General features: G+C 37.0%; 1 protein-coding gene across 49 annotated transcripts in view; it reads right to left on the reverse strand.

The window, feature by feature from the left end:
- ANK2 (ankyrin 2) overlaps positions 1–14950 on the reverse strand; it is a 629716-nt gene that overhangs the window by 87435 nt on the left and 527331 nt on the right. For all 49 annotated transcript variants that reach the window (XM_034671321.1, XM_034671324.1, XM_034671320.1 and 46 more), the window contains 6 exons: positions 13567–13764; positions 10498–10596; positions 9862–9960; positions 6138–6335; positions 2335–2433; positions 1519–1617 (listed from right to left, as the gene is read on the reverse strand). In XM_034671321.1, coding sequence (XP_034527212.1) covers positions 1519–1617; positions 2335–2433; positions 6138–6335; positions 9862–9960; positions 10498–10596; positions 13567–13764 — 792 coding nt within the window. The remainder of the gene's footprint in view (positions 1–1518; positions 1618–2334; positions 2434–6137; positions 6336–9861; positions 9961–10497; positions 10597–13566; positions 13765–14950) is intronic.

Raw genomic sequence — 14950 nt, forward strand, 5'->3', positions numbered from 1 at the left:
GGCACGTACTGCATGGTGCACTGGGTGTTATACGCAACTAATGAATCATAGAACTTTACATCGGAAACCGGGGATGTACCGTATGGTGACTAACATAATATAATTAAAAAACAAAACAAAACAAAAAAGAACATACCACATCTTTTATAATGCATCACCAATAAAAACACAAAGATTTAAAAGTATGTACTCATAATAAACATGTTTTACACGTGCATTTAAAAAGAAAGCACTATTGTTAGTCACAGGACGTAGTAATCAAAATGTTCAAGTAGTTCGAGAAAGCATTATAAAGGTTGTAGTTTAAGGATAGATAAAACTTAGATAAGTAAAAGGGAGCATCTTAGGAGAGGAAAAGACTATGAGTAAAATAGGAAAATATTTACTTGGGAGAAAGTGAAGCATTAATAGGCTAGTTAAGTTGTAGGGAAGTTACGAAGTAGTCATATGGCAGCTTACATCGGGTCACATTATAGAAGCTCAAAATCATGGAAAAGGATGACTAGATCAGAGAATTCCACAGGAGAAGGAAGCTACAGAATCTGTTAGCATGGAAAAAATGCCAGATAGGAGACTGAATGACAATTGATAAAATTTTAGATATAGTGAGTTGAGGTATAGTGAGTGACGGTGTGGAAGTTAGAGCAGTATACTGAACGGTTAAGAGCTTCGGCCCTGAGGCAGATCGTCTGGGTTTGAATTCCAATTCTTCCAACTAATACTTTGTTGCCTTAGGTAAGTTATTTAAGTACACTATGTAAAATAGAGATAGCAATTGCATCTATGAGGTTATTTAAGGATTAAGTGATTTAATATATGTAAGTCATATATGATGTATCTATGACTCCCAGCACGCACTTAATGAAGATTAGCTTTAAAATTTTAAAAATGAGGGGCACCTGGGTGGCTCAGTCAGTTGAGCACCAGACTCTTGATTTCGGCTCAGGTCATGATCTCAGGGTCCTAGGATTGAGCCCCACATTGGGCTCCTCACTCATCGGGTGTCTGCTTGAAATTCTCCCTCTCTCCTTCTGCCCCTCCCCACGCTCACATGCTTGCTCACGCACACACTCTCTCTCTCTCTCTCAAATAAATAAATTCTTTAAAATGAAAAGCACACAGTCACACAGTCTAGGCTGCCTATCTGTATTTCCTCATGCAGAAGGAGTGGGTTTCAGGAAGGGGGACCAAGACCTTGAGATAACATAAAGAACTGGCCAGAACATCAAAGTGTTCTATCTAGCAGGCTTCTGTTTTTCTGTGGTAAATTGTTAACTGGACATGAAGTACTTTAGCTCTATAATAAAAGTTCTGAAGCTAACCCACATGGCTGTCAAAGGTTCTGGGAATGAAAAGTCTCAAACAACTGTACAAAACTATACTGCTTATTCAAAATCACTTTAGAAGAACTAAAAGAAAAAAAAATACAATTGTAGCTATGGTGAGCTAGTGGCGTATTCATATGGCTCAACCTCTTTGCTTACAGAAAAGGAAAATGAGTACACGTATTTTATTTACCTTGGTTTTTGCATTGACATTTGCACCCTGCTTCAGAAGAAAGTTGACCATTTTCACATTTCCATAGTGACAGGCCACAATTAAAGGAGTGTAACCAAGCTGTAACAAATACATAAATATATAAATAAAGAAATGCATACATACTCTAGCGGTTAATACTCAGAGGGAGAGGGATTAGGTAGAATGTCAGTAATGGTATGAAGGGTAAAAATTCTATTCCATTGTATAAATATTACGGAGCAAATTATTTACACTTCCTGTGGATACAAATATGGACAGAAGCAGATCCCTGAGCACAAGGAACTTAACGCCAGCAAAGGAAATCAGACATGTGTGTGACTTCATCTGACAAAGAGCTAAGAGAGAGAAACAAATTATTGGATCTGAAAGTAGAGAAGAAAAACTGAGTCTGATGACAGGATCTGGAGGAGATGCATGAAAATGTAGCTTAGGTGGGCTTGAAAATTTTAATAGCATAGAGAAGGAAAAGCCGTTTCAAGACCAGGGGTTGGAGGCCAGCAAATCCAGGAAGAAAAGAGCAAGTCATCTGGACTGACAGAGCAATAAGGGAGAGAGGCTGACTTAAGCCAGCAAAATTAGAATCCTTTTATAAAGGGTCCTGATATCACGATCTCCATTTGGACTTGATTCAGCAAAAATGGAGAACCATTATAGATTTGTGAGTCAAAGAGAATCATAATTAATTCAGAATGGACTTTTGAGGAAGGGCGCTTGGACTGCAGGTGACCTGAATGCGAGCTACTGGGAGTCATGCAAGTCAGAACCTGTCACAATATTGAAAGTGATTCACTTTACCTTCGTGTGAGCATCCTGGTCAGCCCAATGCTTAGTAAGAATGTCAGCAACATTCACTTTATCTTCCTGGGCTGCAAGGTGTAAAGACGTGAGTCCACTCTGTAGAGAGAATGGAAACAAATGGGTACATTTGAAGAAGAAAGTATGTTTCATCTTCTATAATATCATTCTTGAAAAAATCCTGGAAAACTCATAGCCCTGGAACCTGCAACTTTTGATCTCTAAAACAAACCTTCCAAGTTAATATGTCTTTCTAAGACATACTCTCTAAGTTAATCAACACTTTCAACAGATTACATTTTATTTGGGTACTTCTATTATGATGTGAGACTTTAAAATAACTCAGCTAATAAGCTTCCAAACAACATTCATTTCAAATCCATCAGTGCCTCCTGCTGAGTCTGTTTATTCCCTTAAATAATCAACCAACTACTACTTCTACTTTTTAACCATAGCAATAATCTATATCTTCATCAATAAAATATCATATCAAGGTAAAAAATGTACAGAGTTACAGGAAATGAGTTCAGAATAGTTTTCGCCAGTACTCAAGGATTGTATACGATTTGGGGGGTTCCTCTAAATGCTAAATAAAAGTAACCCCATCATTTCTATATAGCACCATAAACTGGCCAGTGTTATATAAAATGTTTGGCATTGATACATCAAGTAAATATCCCAATTAACTGTATATGCAATTCAAATACAGTTAAGAACTAATACAAGGCGAAGGCATGGAGAAAGGAGAGGGGAAGAGTGCTTTCTTCAGTCAATGCCACAATCTAGCAGCCTCACTACATGTGCAAGTAGCTTCCAGCACACAAAACTGAAATTGAAAGAGTATCTTTAAAACCTAAATCATTCGTGATTTAACAGGTGTTTTCTGAGTTCCTTTCATATACGCCAGGAAGTATTCTAGGTATTTGAATATATCAGTGAACAAATATTTCTGCCCTATATTCTAGCTACCAGTATATTCATATCCTGTTTCTCTCCCCCTGCTACTGCTCAAATACTTAGTATATTCATCCTTCCCTGTACATCCTGCAGCTGTACACTGAATTAGCACACTTATGCTCCAAGTTGGCAACTCCCCCATCCCCCGCTCTCCAAATTCATGTTCAGTTAGATTCTACCAGCCCCCCTGACCATGGTTTTGCAGATCTGCTTTTCCACAGTCAGCCAGGTTCTTCGAAATTCATGATCTCTAGAATGGACAAGTCCTCTGATCTTTAAAAAACATACATGATATGTACAGAGGGAAAAACATTCTCCAACTAGAGAGAAGTTTTTTTTATTTGAGGGTTTGGGGTTTTTTAATCCTTACAGTTCTGGCTGAGCTCAGCTTTGAGTTTCATAAACCATCAGGATGAGATTGAAGATATACCCTTTCTCATTAAAATGTCCTCACTTCTAAACAAATACTACCTAGTCCTAAAGTATAAACAATATGAATATTGGGACAAAACAGAAGAGTCTTCCTCATTCTGATTGTCTTCATATGAAAATAGCAAACATAAAATTATTTCTCTTTACGGAGACAATTGGTCTTTTAAAAATGTTACTGAAGTGACTATTAAAGGAAATGATCATTAAATATCTCGAAGATATTTTCAATGGGGTGTAAAATACATGTGCTGTTTTCTACACTATTTGCAGAATGGGTTTTCTGTAATATAAGATTGCAAACTAACAGCCAGTATGAAAATCCTCTATAATTTATTATGATAAATTTTCATACCTAAATCAGATTATGAAAACTTTTCTAATAAATCAAGAAAATAGAAGATGTTGAAGGACTTCTTTTCAAAAAAAGGAATTTATTTCTTAAGATGAACTAGAGGACTCTACAACTGGTTTTTATTATTACATGGTGATTTAATCTAGTGACAAATACATCATACCTCTTTTTAGGACAGCACCCAAATCTAATATTGAAATCATTGTTATAAAGATAACATAATTACTTTGTGGTCCAAATTTGAATATATTTCTTCACTGCACAGTATGCAAATCAAAAATATTCATTGAATATTTGCTGATTGACTGCTAAAACCCTCTCAAAGAAAGTAATATGTTTAGAAGAATACCATCAGGGAGGACATAGTTAACTGATTCCAGATATGAATATAAAAATAGGAGTTTTTAAAATAAATTTAAAAACAGCACTATCAGAAGCATTACATGATCAGTTTCATGAAATATCTAGAATTTCAGTCTACTCAAAATTTTCCTGGATTTGTTTATGGATTTCTTATGTTTATTTTCAAATGAATATTTGTTTCTAATGGACAATAAACACTATCTGCCCCCTTCATATACTGATGCTAAATGAAGTACTCCACAATTGGTCTCATAACGAGAATATCCCCAGTGGGGGAAACGACCACCTGAATGGCATGATTTCAATGGCCACAAGGAAATCCATGCCCCAGACTTTAATGACAGCTGAGACATTGAATTTCACCATAAGGCTTCACCATGTTCATTTCTGTTAAAATGCAAATATCTTTTGGAGGAATAACTCTATAATTAGCTCTCTCTATTCTTTAAAAAAAGAATCTGTGAGGACTTTTGATAGAGAACAAAGAAGTATATAAGGGCAAGGGATTTACTGGAATACTTCTAAGTGATAAAGACACAGAATAGCACTCTAGAGGCATTCAAGACAACCTGACTTTTTCATGACTATTTCTAAAGGAAATAATGCTATATAACCTATTGATAAACATTATTAAGACCAATTTACAGCTGAGTTTCCAAAAGCACTAATGAGTTCAACAGTGAGATATAGAAAACATAGTACTTGTGTATTTGTGGAAAATCCAAAGAAACTTAACTTCCACTAAGGCTATACCTTGTGTTACAAAAAGCATTAAGAGATTAAATGATGAGCTAACTTATAAATATAGGTTTCAATTTTTAGTTTCTCGGAAGCTGACTCCAGGGGAGTATATGTAAGTGTAAGATAGATTACATAGGTAGGTAGGTAGAGATACAGGTATATATATAGAGAAAGAGGGTGATGTATAAAGACATGTACTTGTAAAAATCCAAATATTTCCGTATTTGAATAATGTCTTTCCCTCCTCTATTCCTGACTCTATTATAGTTAATATGCTTGCCCGCAAAGGCCAAAATGACTGAGGTTCTTTCTTAAAAACACTGATTCTCTGGCCGCCACCACCACAACTGCCCAAACTAAGCTAAAGTTGGCTCAGAAATCTATATTTTACTGAGTTCCCTGGATGAGCCCCTTCCCCAGCCCCCCAGGTGCCTCCGCTGCTCAGCCAGGCTGGAGAACGGTTGGGTAGTGGCCATGGACCAACAGCCTAGAAGCAGTTGTTTGGGCCAGAGCCCACATGAACTGTCACCTCTCTCTATCTCTCTCTCTCTCCCTCTCTCCGTCTGAAACTGGGAATTAAGACCAGCAGGTACCCTGGCAATCTGGAGGGACTGCTTGAACTGCAGTGATGGTAGCTCTTCGGAGCTACAGGGCCACCACTCTGGTCACATACACAGAGAAACAGAGAAAGTAGATCTGCAGAGGGAGGTAAACGAAACTAACTTGGAGGGAAGAGTCAAGATTCAAAGATGCAGCCATACAGTCAGAGGGAGTCTGCTTCTTGCTTCCTTGTGGTTTTTTTCCTCATAAGTCTTGAATGTTACTGTCCTTGAATTCTGTAAGTAATCTCTGTTTCCTTTTAATACATCCCCTCTTTTTGTTCCAAGTTATCTTTGATTATAAATCGTTTACATTTATCTGAGTGACTCTTGGCTAAAACAAGAGGCAAACACCATACCTTGGTTGACATGTGGATATTGGCTCCCTTATCCAGAAGCAACGTGACCATATCTGTGTGCCCCTCTTGCGAGGCCAGGTGGAGTGGGGTTACTCCTTGTTTTGTTACAATGTTAGTCTCTGCTCCATAGCTCAGGAGTGTGGAAGCTATCTGCATTTGATTCTTCTTGGCAGCAATATGTAAAGGAGTATAGCCATTCTAGAAAAAAATAAAACAAATATACCTGGTAAGCTTAGCACTTGCCCTAATATATATCTCCAAAGGAAATAGCATCTCTTAATCAACAGAAAAAAAAGTGAGTTTATGATAAATCCAAATTCTTACCCATTACAAGTTCCCATCCAGCAACACCCAAATCTTTACCACTAATATCACAAGGCACCCATTCTACTGTGTGACAGGTATAGACACAAAAGCCCCGAAGCTTAACATCTCCTTCTTACAATAGTGGTTCTTTCCTGGAGAGCAACATAAAATAAGCCAGGTTCCTCTCCTACATGACTGTCCTTCAAATACCTGGAGATGGTTTTCACATCTGCCTTTAGTCTTTTTTCCCAGGTTAAACTTCCCCAATCATTCAACTGTTCCTGATAAAAATCCCCATTGCGAGACCTCTCCATGACCTGTTCTAGACTGATTCTAGTTTGCCAGTAGTACTCCCGAATTGTGCGACCTGGAACTGAATGCTATACTTCAGACACAGTTTCAGTAGTACAGAATAAGATGGACTTCCTTCTATGATCTTGCTATAACACTCCTACTATTGCGCTTCTGGGTGGATTGTGCTTTTTATTCATTCGATAGCTATTTAGGAAGTTGCGAGCATGTGCCAGGCAGTGTGCTAGGTATGGGGATACAACGGTGGGCAAGACACAATCCCTGTCTTTAAGGGGTTGCATTCTAGTGGAAAATATATTAAGCAATGAAATTCTCTTATATTAATCCTGTGGCAAATTCAAATCCTAGATCTTCCACTTGTCTCTACAAACTGTGGGCTCAAAAATAGAAATATGAGGCTACTAGTTTTATGAGGCAGTTTGTGGAGAGGACCAGAGAAATTCATACTTTGTTTATAAGAGCCAAACTTTAAACCCTATACTTAGTTAAAAGAAAAAACAAACAAGCAAACAGACCTCTAGCACAAATGTTAGTCTGGAACCTCTATTGTTTCCTTTCCTTTCCTTTTTCAAGTCTGGTAGAATTTCCCATGAACAACGTGTGATAGAAATTAAAAACAGTGGCTTTGCCATGAACTGTGATATTATGAAGGTAAAGACAACATAATGAAATAGTTGCTTAGTCTTCATTCTTTCATTTAAAGTTATTGAGAATCCACATAATATTGTATGAGATAATTCAGGGATATGTAGATGAATATGACATGATTACTGTCCTCAAGTAGTTTATCATCTAGTAGGAAAAAAGACATCAAATAAATGATAATGATGAGACTACTGAGAGAAGGGTATAAAGGAACAAGAATGATATGCATAATTATAAATATTTGTCCTCCTCTTTTGATAGTTTAAATATTTTGTTAGTGTGTATCTGTACCAATAAGATATGCATGTATATGTATAAATGAATGTATGTATATGCATATGTAGGTATGTGTATAAAGTTATGTATATTTATAATATTATATATAGTATACTTATATACAAAATATATGGTATTATGCAGAGTATACTTTTTATATAGAATATCCCATTTTATTATATGTGTATATGTGTAACTTAAATAGACATGTGAGTACATATATACATATTTATGTAATAGAAGTAGAATAATTCTCTCTCCACTATTTTGGGACACGGTGGACTTAATGGTTAAGAGTGCTGGTTCTAGGGGCGCCTGGGTGGCACAGCGGTTAAGCGTCTGCCTTCGGCTCAGGGCGTGATCCCGGCGTTCTGGGATCGAGCCCCACATCAGGCTCCTCTGCTATGAGCCTGCTTCTTCCTCTCCCACTCCCCCTGCTTGTGTTCCCTCTCTCGCTGGCTGTCTCTATCTCTGTCAAATAAATAAATAAAATCTTTAAAAAAAAAAAAAAAAAGAGTGCTGGTTCTAGGGGTGCCTGGGTGGCTCAGTCTTTAAGCGTCTGCCTTTGGCTCAGGGCGTGATCCCAGGATCCTAAGATTGAGCCCCATATCAGGCTCCTCAGCTGGGAGCCTGCTTCTTCCTCTCCCACTCCCCCTGCCTGTGTTCCCTCTCTCGCTAGCTGTCTCTCTCTCTGTCAAAGAAATAAATAAAATCTTAAAAAAAAAAAAAAAAGAGTGCTGGTTCTAGGGACACCTGGCTAGCTCAGTCAGAAGAGCATGTAACTCTTGATCTCAGGGTTGTGAGTTCGAGCCCCACCCTGGGTGTAGAGATTACTAAAAAGTAAATAAATAGTAAATAAATTAAAAAAAAAAAAGAGTGCTCGTTCTAAAGTCAAATTGCTTGAGGTCAAATCTTAGCTCTATCACTTATCAGTCATGTGACTTTGGATAAACAAATTAACCTATTCAAATCTCACTTCTTTATCTGTAAAACAGAAATTATTATGATACCAATCTTATACCATTATCGTGAGATTAAATGAGATATTGCATGCAAAGTGGTAGGCACAGTATTTGGTAAATAAATGGTAGTTGTGTTGTTTTATTATGTCATTTGACATAGCATGAATATTTTCCTAACACAATAATTACTTTTAAAATAAATCCTGATATGTTCTCAATGTATGTTTGCTGAATAAATTAATGAAAGATGCAATGATTACTTTATGTATTCTATGAGATTCATGTATATTTTCAGTGTAATAAAGGGACAACTCAGTGAGAAATGCCCTGTGCATAGGTACAAGTCTTAGCTGGCACAGTCTCAGAAACTGGTAATACATATACATCAAAAAGGAATTCCTAGTTTAGGAACTCAAAAGGATGTATATTAGAGTTAACATGGATGAAATACTTAAAGAAAAGAGAAACAAAGAGTCTTTCATATATCACAATGAAAAAATTGAGGTCTAAAGGAAAAAGCAAAAAAAAAAAAAGGTTATATCATAACATTCTGGTTATAGGGGAAAAGGAAAAACCTGTACTGCTTTTATTATGTTTCATTTCTCAAAATTCAAAACTTTAGTCTCTAAAACACTGAATCTTGGCAATAAGAGTCATCTCTACTATTCGTAGACACATCTCCTTAATCTATGCTGACTTTTAAAAAATCTTAAAAGGCTTTGTGGAAGTAGCTGGTAGAAATAAAAAAAAAATAGTCAATACCAAAAGCTACTATCACTAGGACTATTTGCAGTTACACCATACCATGTGTTTAAAGAACAATACCCTGCAACAACATGGAAGGAGAGAAAGACGAATACCATATGATTTCACTCATATGTGGAATTTAAGAAACAAAACAACCGAGCAAAGGAAAAAAAGAGAGAGAAACCAAGAAACAAACTCTTAACTATAGAGAACACACTGGGTCAGGAGGGGAGGGGAGGTGGGGGTGGGATATGATGGTTGAAACAGGTGGTGGGGATTAAGAAGGGCACTTGTCACGAAGAGCACTGGGTGATGTATAGAAGTGTTGAATCACTATACTGTATACCTGAAACTAATATCAAACTGTACATTAACTATACCAGAATTAAAATTTAAAAAAATAAAAAAGCAATTCCCATGTGCAATGAGATTACATTTCCACCCTATCTCTGTAAATCCTTTTCTGTGGTCCTCACCTTGGCAGTGGCATGAGGGGAAGCACCCTTCTCCAGTAACAGCAGTGCCACCTTCTGGTTGTCATAATGAGCAGCAACATGGAGCGGGGTAAGGCCATTCTGTAAAGGGCGTGTTTAAATTCAGCATTAATAAATTAGCGTGAGCTGCCCTGAAGCTACCAAAATGCATGGAAAGTGGTATAGATTAATTCCATGTTAATTAATTAATATGGTCAATAACAAATCAAATAAATATCTAATGATTTTCATATTAGAAACTTAGCTAAAACTGAAAATGTTTGGTGGAGTGTAAATTAGCACAGGTTATCTGGAGATCCACCATAAATATTTAAAGTCTGAAATGCTATGCAAGAATTACTACATTCACATTGCAAGGATTCTTCTAAACTTAGAGAAGTTCTGGGCTCTGTCGTGACAAGAACATATGTCGGAGGCACAGCTCTAAATGCCTTCTAAACCATGGTGTACATAGACAGGTCACAGACAGATATCCCCGTTGTGTCTATTTGGCATAGTTTCATTAGTTGCCTTCATATTGTTTTCATAAGAGTGAGAAAAATATCTTGAAGTACACATCTCCAAAGCTTCCAACCTGACTGATTTATATAACTGTCATGTATTAGTAAAATCCTTTACCTTTCCTGCAGAATCCGCAGCAGCCCGGCGTTGCAAGAGAAGTTTTGCCACATCCAGGCTTCCATACTTGGCTGCAACATGCAGGGGAGTAAAGCCCTTCTGAAAATGTGAACAAAAGTAAAATGTAATATTTATTTTTCTGACTCCTAACAAAATCTTTTTTTAATTTGTTAACATATTCACCAAACGATGTTGAGTCTCTATTTGGGAAAAACACTAGAAGCATTAAATCTGTTAGCCATAAACAAGGACTAGAATAAAGAAGGAAATTTAACACACAAGAGTTTGGCTTGATATACCTAAAAAAACAAATTTTATTTTAAGGACTTAGAAACTGAAATTTTATTTTATAGGTTTGAGATTTGTAAAAGCCACTAGTGTCTCCAAAATGGCTCTGATTAGTGATTTGGGTAGGGGTGGGGAGAGCATGTCTTTTTCTTGACTCTAAAATTAATAGGATTGAGACAATAGCTGCCTTCTCTCCAATCCTTCTCTTTCTTTTTTTCCTTTACATAATACCGGAATTCCAAATTTCTTCACTTAAATTTTAAGATATTTCAGCAGCCATGGTAAAAAAAAAAAATCTATTTGTGATACAGTTGATTTGTATTTTCTGCAGAAATAGCAAGATAAATGGTCGACAGAGAAAAAAAAGTTCACTCTTAAAAAGCACCTCCCATCCTGTTATACCCTTTCCCAGAAGACCCACACTGTATAAAAGACCAATTCCTTTTGTAAAATACGCTCTTGTTCTGGCATAATGTTGAGCTGATTAATGTCAGACTTTTGAACACACCACAGTGTACAGCTTTTTTAAAAGAATGCTCTGTTACCCATGTTTATATGTGCAGATTCAATGTCTTGTGTGCCTAACTAATGCCATTCTCTGTCATTAGCAGTGTTACAAAAACAGCCAAGTCCCTGGACTCAGATCTCAAGGATGGCACGGTTCCTACACCATGATCTCAAATCCATCCTCTTGGCCAGACAGTCTAACCACATGCTCTTCTGGCACTAAAGTGAGAGTGGGAGAGTTCTAACGCTGACCGGGGCCTGTAAAACAAAGCAAGCAAATGTGCCTGGCGTAGGTGGTCTAAGGTATGGCTTATTCTTGGGACCACTGCAGCCCTCATCACAATAGAGTATCTCCCGAGAAACAATATTGCCCTTTCACAGTGTCACCACATGAATTATGTTTAATTAAGATGTTGTTTTTCTTTTTGCTTCTTTTTGAACATTTGGTCCTCATCCGTCCTTGGAGGAGAGTGATTCTTTCACTTTCTCCAAATGTGGGACAAATATAGGGAGTATTTCCTCCTCTTGCGTGACTCCATTTCAGCCAACATTTATTGTTAATGTTCTCCCTCTGCTCAATGTGCACAATGATTGGGGTGACACTCAGGATAAAGTAGAGTTCTTTGAGGAAAAAAAAACACATGATAAGGAAGAAAAATAAATGCCTTGTCCTTAAAGTCCTGCTGGAATAGTGATCCAGCCCCTTTATAAATTTGGAACCTGCTATTAGACAAAACTACAGAGAATCTTTACTGTAGAATCACAAAATAGAGGTTGGAAAGCATCTCTTGAGTCACACGTCTTCCTTCTTCCCCTGTGTTAATCTCATCAGGATTTCATTAACCCTCCGATATTTAGAAACACTCAAATAGCTTTAATGATGATGAGTCAACTACTCATCAGAGCCCCAGTGAGTTCCACTGCTGAACTGCTCAGTGTAATAGTGCCTTCCATTTAACTGCCGTACTTGACTATGGCTTTAGATATATTTTTTAAATCCTAAAACTCTTTGCAAGTCACTTTGGTGTATTCTCTATTTCTGTATTTTACATATCTGAATTTATTTGTTACCTTTACCTGATGAGACGATCGCCCTGTCTTTCTTGGGTGGTGGTTGTTATCGCTATTACATTTGTGGCTTAGTTTCCAATTTTTTTTTTAAAAGACTTTTAAAATCCTTTCGACTCTTCAGATTTCAGCATTTGAATAATTATCAGTTTCTTACATTAAAACATGTTTTAAAGCCACAAGCAACTAGATTAAGTCATAATGGCTAGCGGGCTGCTCGTACTTCTAGGAGGAGCAATGCCGCAACACTCCTTGAGTTCATACTCCTCCCTCAGATGTAGTACTTATGCCTATTTTTTATGAGCAAATTGAAAATGTCTTTTAAATAATATGAATCACTATTGTATTTATGGGAATTATTTTGCCTTGCCAACAATACACTTGTTGTGAGCTTTAAAATTATCTCGTTTTTCTACTCTTCTGTACCCGTCCAGTTTCTTTTGTTCTGATTAGCTGAGTGTGTTCATATTTTATTCTAAGTCACATCCAAATAGTGAATTTCAAATAGAATGTATCAAGTGGAAAAAAAATTATTCTGCCCTAGCATGAAACTTTGAACATAAGTAAAATTCAGGCTGGTGTATACAAAGATATATAACTAATAAGTGCTTCTCCAGCCCAGCTCTATTTAGACACTGTTAATGCCCAGACAAGACTATAGCTGATAAATATTAGACAGCAGAATGGGAATGACAGCTGATAGCAGGTTTGGAAAAATGCAGAATCAAGTAAGGTGAACTTCTACGTAGTCCTAAAACTCTTTGCAAATATAGTATTGCCAATTTAATGCAATTTTCTTTTCTTCATTGGTAATACTAGTTCAGTGTATTTGGGAATCTTATATTTTTTTCTCTTGGGAATAAATTATAGATTTTCTAACAGAAAGAGAAGAGAAAGTAGCCCTCGTTCTATGGAAATAATCTTAAAGCACCAGATACCTGTATTAGAAACAATACTAGATACTAATACTTCTAATCCTTGTAATACTTAGAAGGATGGAATCCAGCACTCTTTATTTGAAGATGTCATATGGAATGTCACAATCCCCTTTGATGATTTAGGAAATGAATCTAAAATATTTAAATAGAAAGAATTAAGTCAGAGCCTAAAGAAGAGCCATCCTTGTTGATACTCTGGATACTAGAACAGAGGAATCCTGGCTCAGGATCCCTCTTAGTCCATGTCGTCAAGGAGCCATCCCCTTACCTTGGTAGCTAAGGAGTGGGCTGCTCCTGCTTCCAAGAGGACTGATGCCACATCTACCTGGCCTTCCCTGGCAGAGATGTGCAGTGGCGTGTACCCATTTGTCGTAGCTGCATCTGGATGAGCCATGTGTTGTAGAAGCAGCTGGACGATTTCGGTCTTACCCAGGCGAGAGGCAATGTGCAAAGGTGTCTGTTCCTCCTACAACTCAAGTCAAGCAAACAATTAGTGCCAGAACAAGCCAGACTTCAGTGATAACATATTTCACTGAGATGTTTCCTGATGTCTTCTTGGAATCTCCAGGAACCCCTACCCAAAACAGTTAATTATTACTACTCTGACCATGATTTATTTTATGTTTTCTTATGGAGGTGAACTGTTTGGTCATAAAAATCTTTCTTAGATTTTTTTTAGTAGTATGTACTTCCATGAACTTGGCCATTGTTTCCTGGGCACACCAACATGTCGCTCAACTCATTAAGGCTTCAGCCCTCACTTAATGCTTAAATATAAACCAACTTGTGGTTCTGAATAAGAAAGAAATCTAGTCCAGAAGTACTAAGACCTAGATTCCTATCCAAAAGCTTTCACTAACAGACAGTATTTATTCTGGGAACTATCTCAAGAGAAAAAGAACGATGGATGCTGGGAAAACTGTTCTTACTCCACTCAAACAAGCCAAGGATAGAAATGCTGGTCATTTTCTTCAAGGAGAGACTACAGATAAAGAAGATGTTACAATCTGATTTTTTTTAAAATGTTCTTCCAGGAAACATTGCAGATGGTGCTGGGATTTGTATCCACGACTTCAAGATGAAATGGAACTCTGGCAAGAAGCAAATGGGGTTAAGTATTTGCCAAGCGCTTTTCATTTAGAGACACAGAAAGGACATAGTTCGTGCAAGGAATAGGGGGGATATGTTGGAGGAAGCTCAAGAAATCACGTGATTCTAATGTGTAGTCAGGAAAATATTTTCATTTCAGTGTTGAGAGAACTAGGCCAAACCATTCTTTTATAAAAAGAAAATTGAGCATAACCTTAGTGATGAAAAAAGGTATCTCTTTACAATGTGTTCAAGGGCATGTCATAGTCAAAGTGGGGAAGGAAAAGCTGGGTCAGCTTCCTAAGCGAAGAATGAATGGACAAAAGATATAATAGAGTGGGGAAGAGCTGTTCAAATAAATGTAATGTCTTAAAGTATAAGAAAAAAAATATTCAGAGGGAGCTACAGGAGGAGATGAAAGAACATTGTATGAATTCTAGGGTGGAGAGAAGTAAATAATAAATAACAATAATACAAGTGTTTTAATAATAGAATTGGAATCTTTTTTAAAATGCAATTTATAAACTTCCTTCATGTACGATGCATATTTGATCCTGTTCCTT

The sequence above is a fragment of the Ailuropoda melanoleuca genome, chromosome 11 (genome assembly GCF_002007445.2).
Source record: "Ailuropoda melanoleuca isolate Jingjing chromosome 11, ASM200744v2, whole genome shotgun sequence".
Classification (NCBI taxonomy): Eukaryota; Metazoa; Chordata; class Mammalia; order Carnivora; family Ursidae; genus Ailuropoda; species Ailuropoda melanoleuca.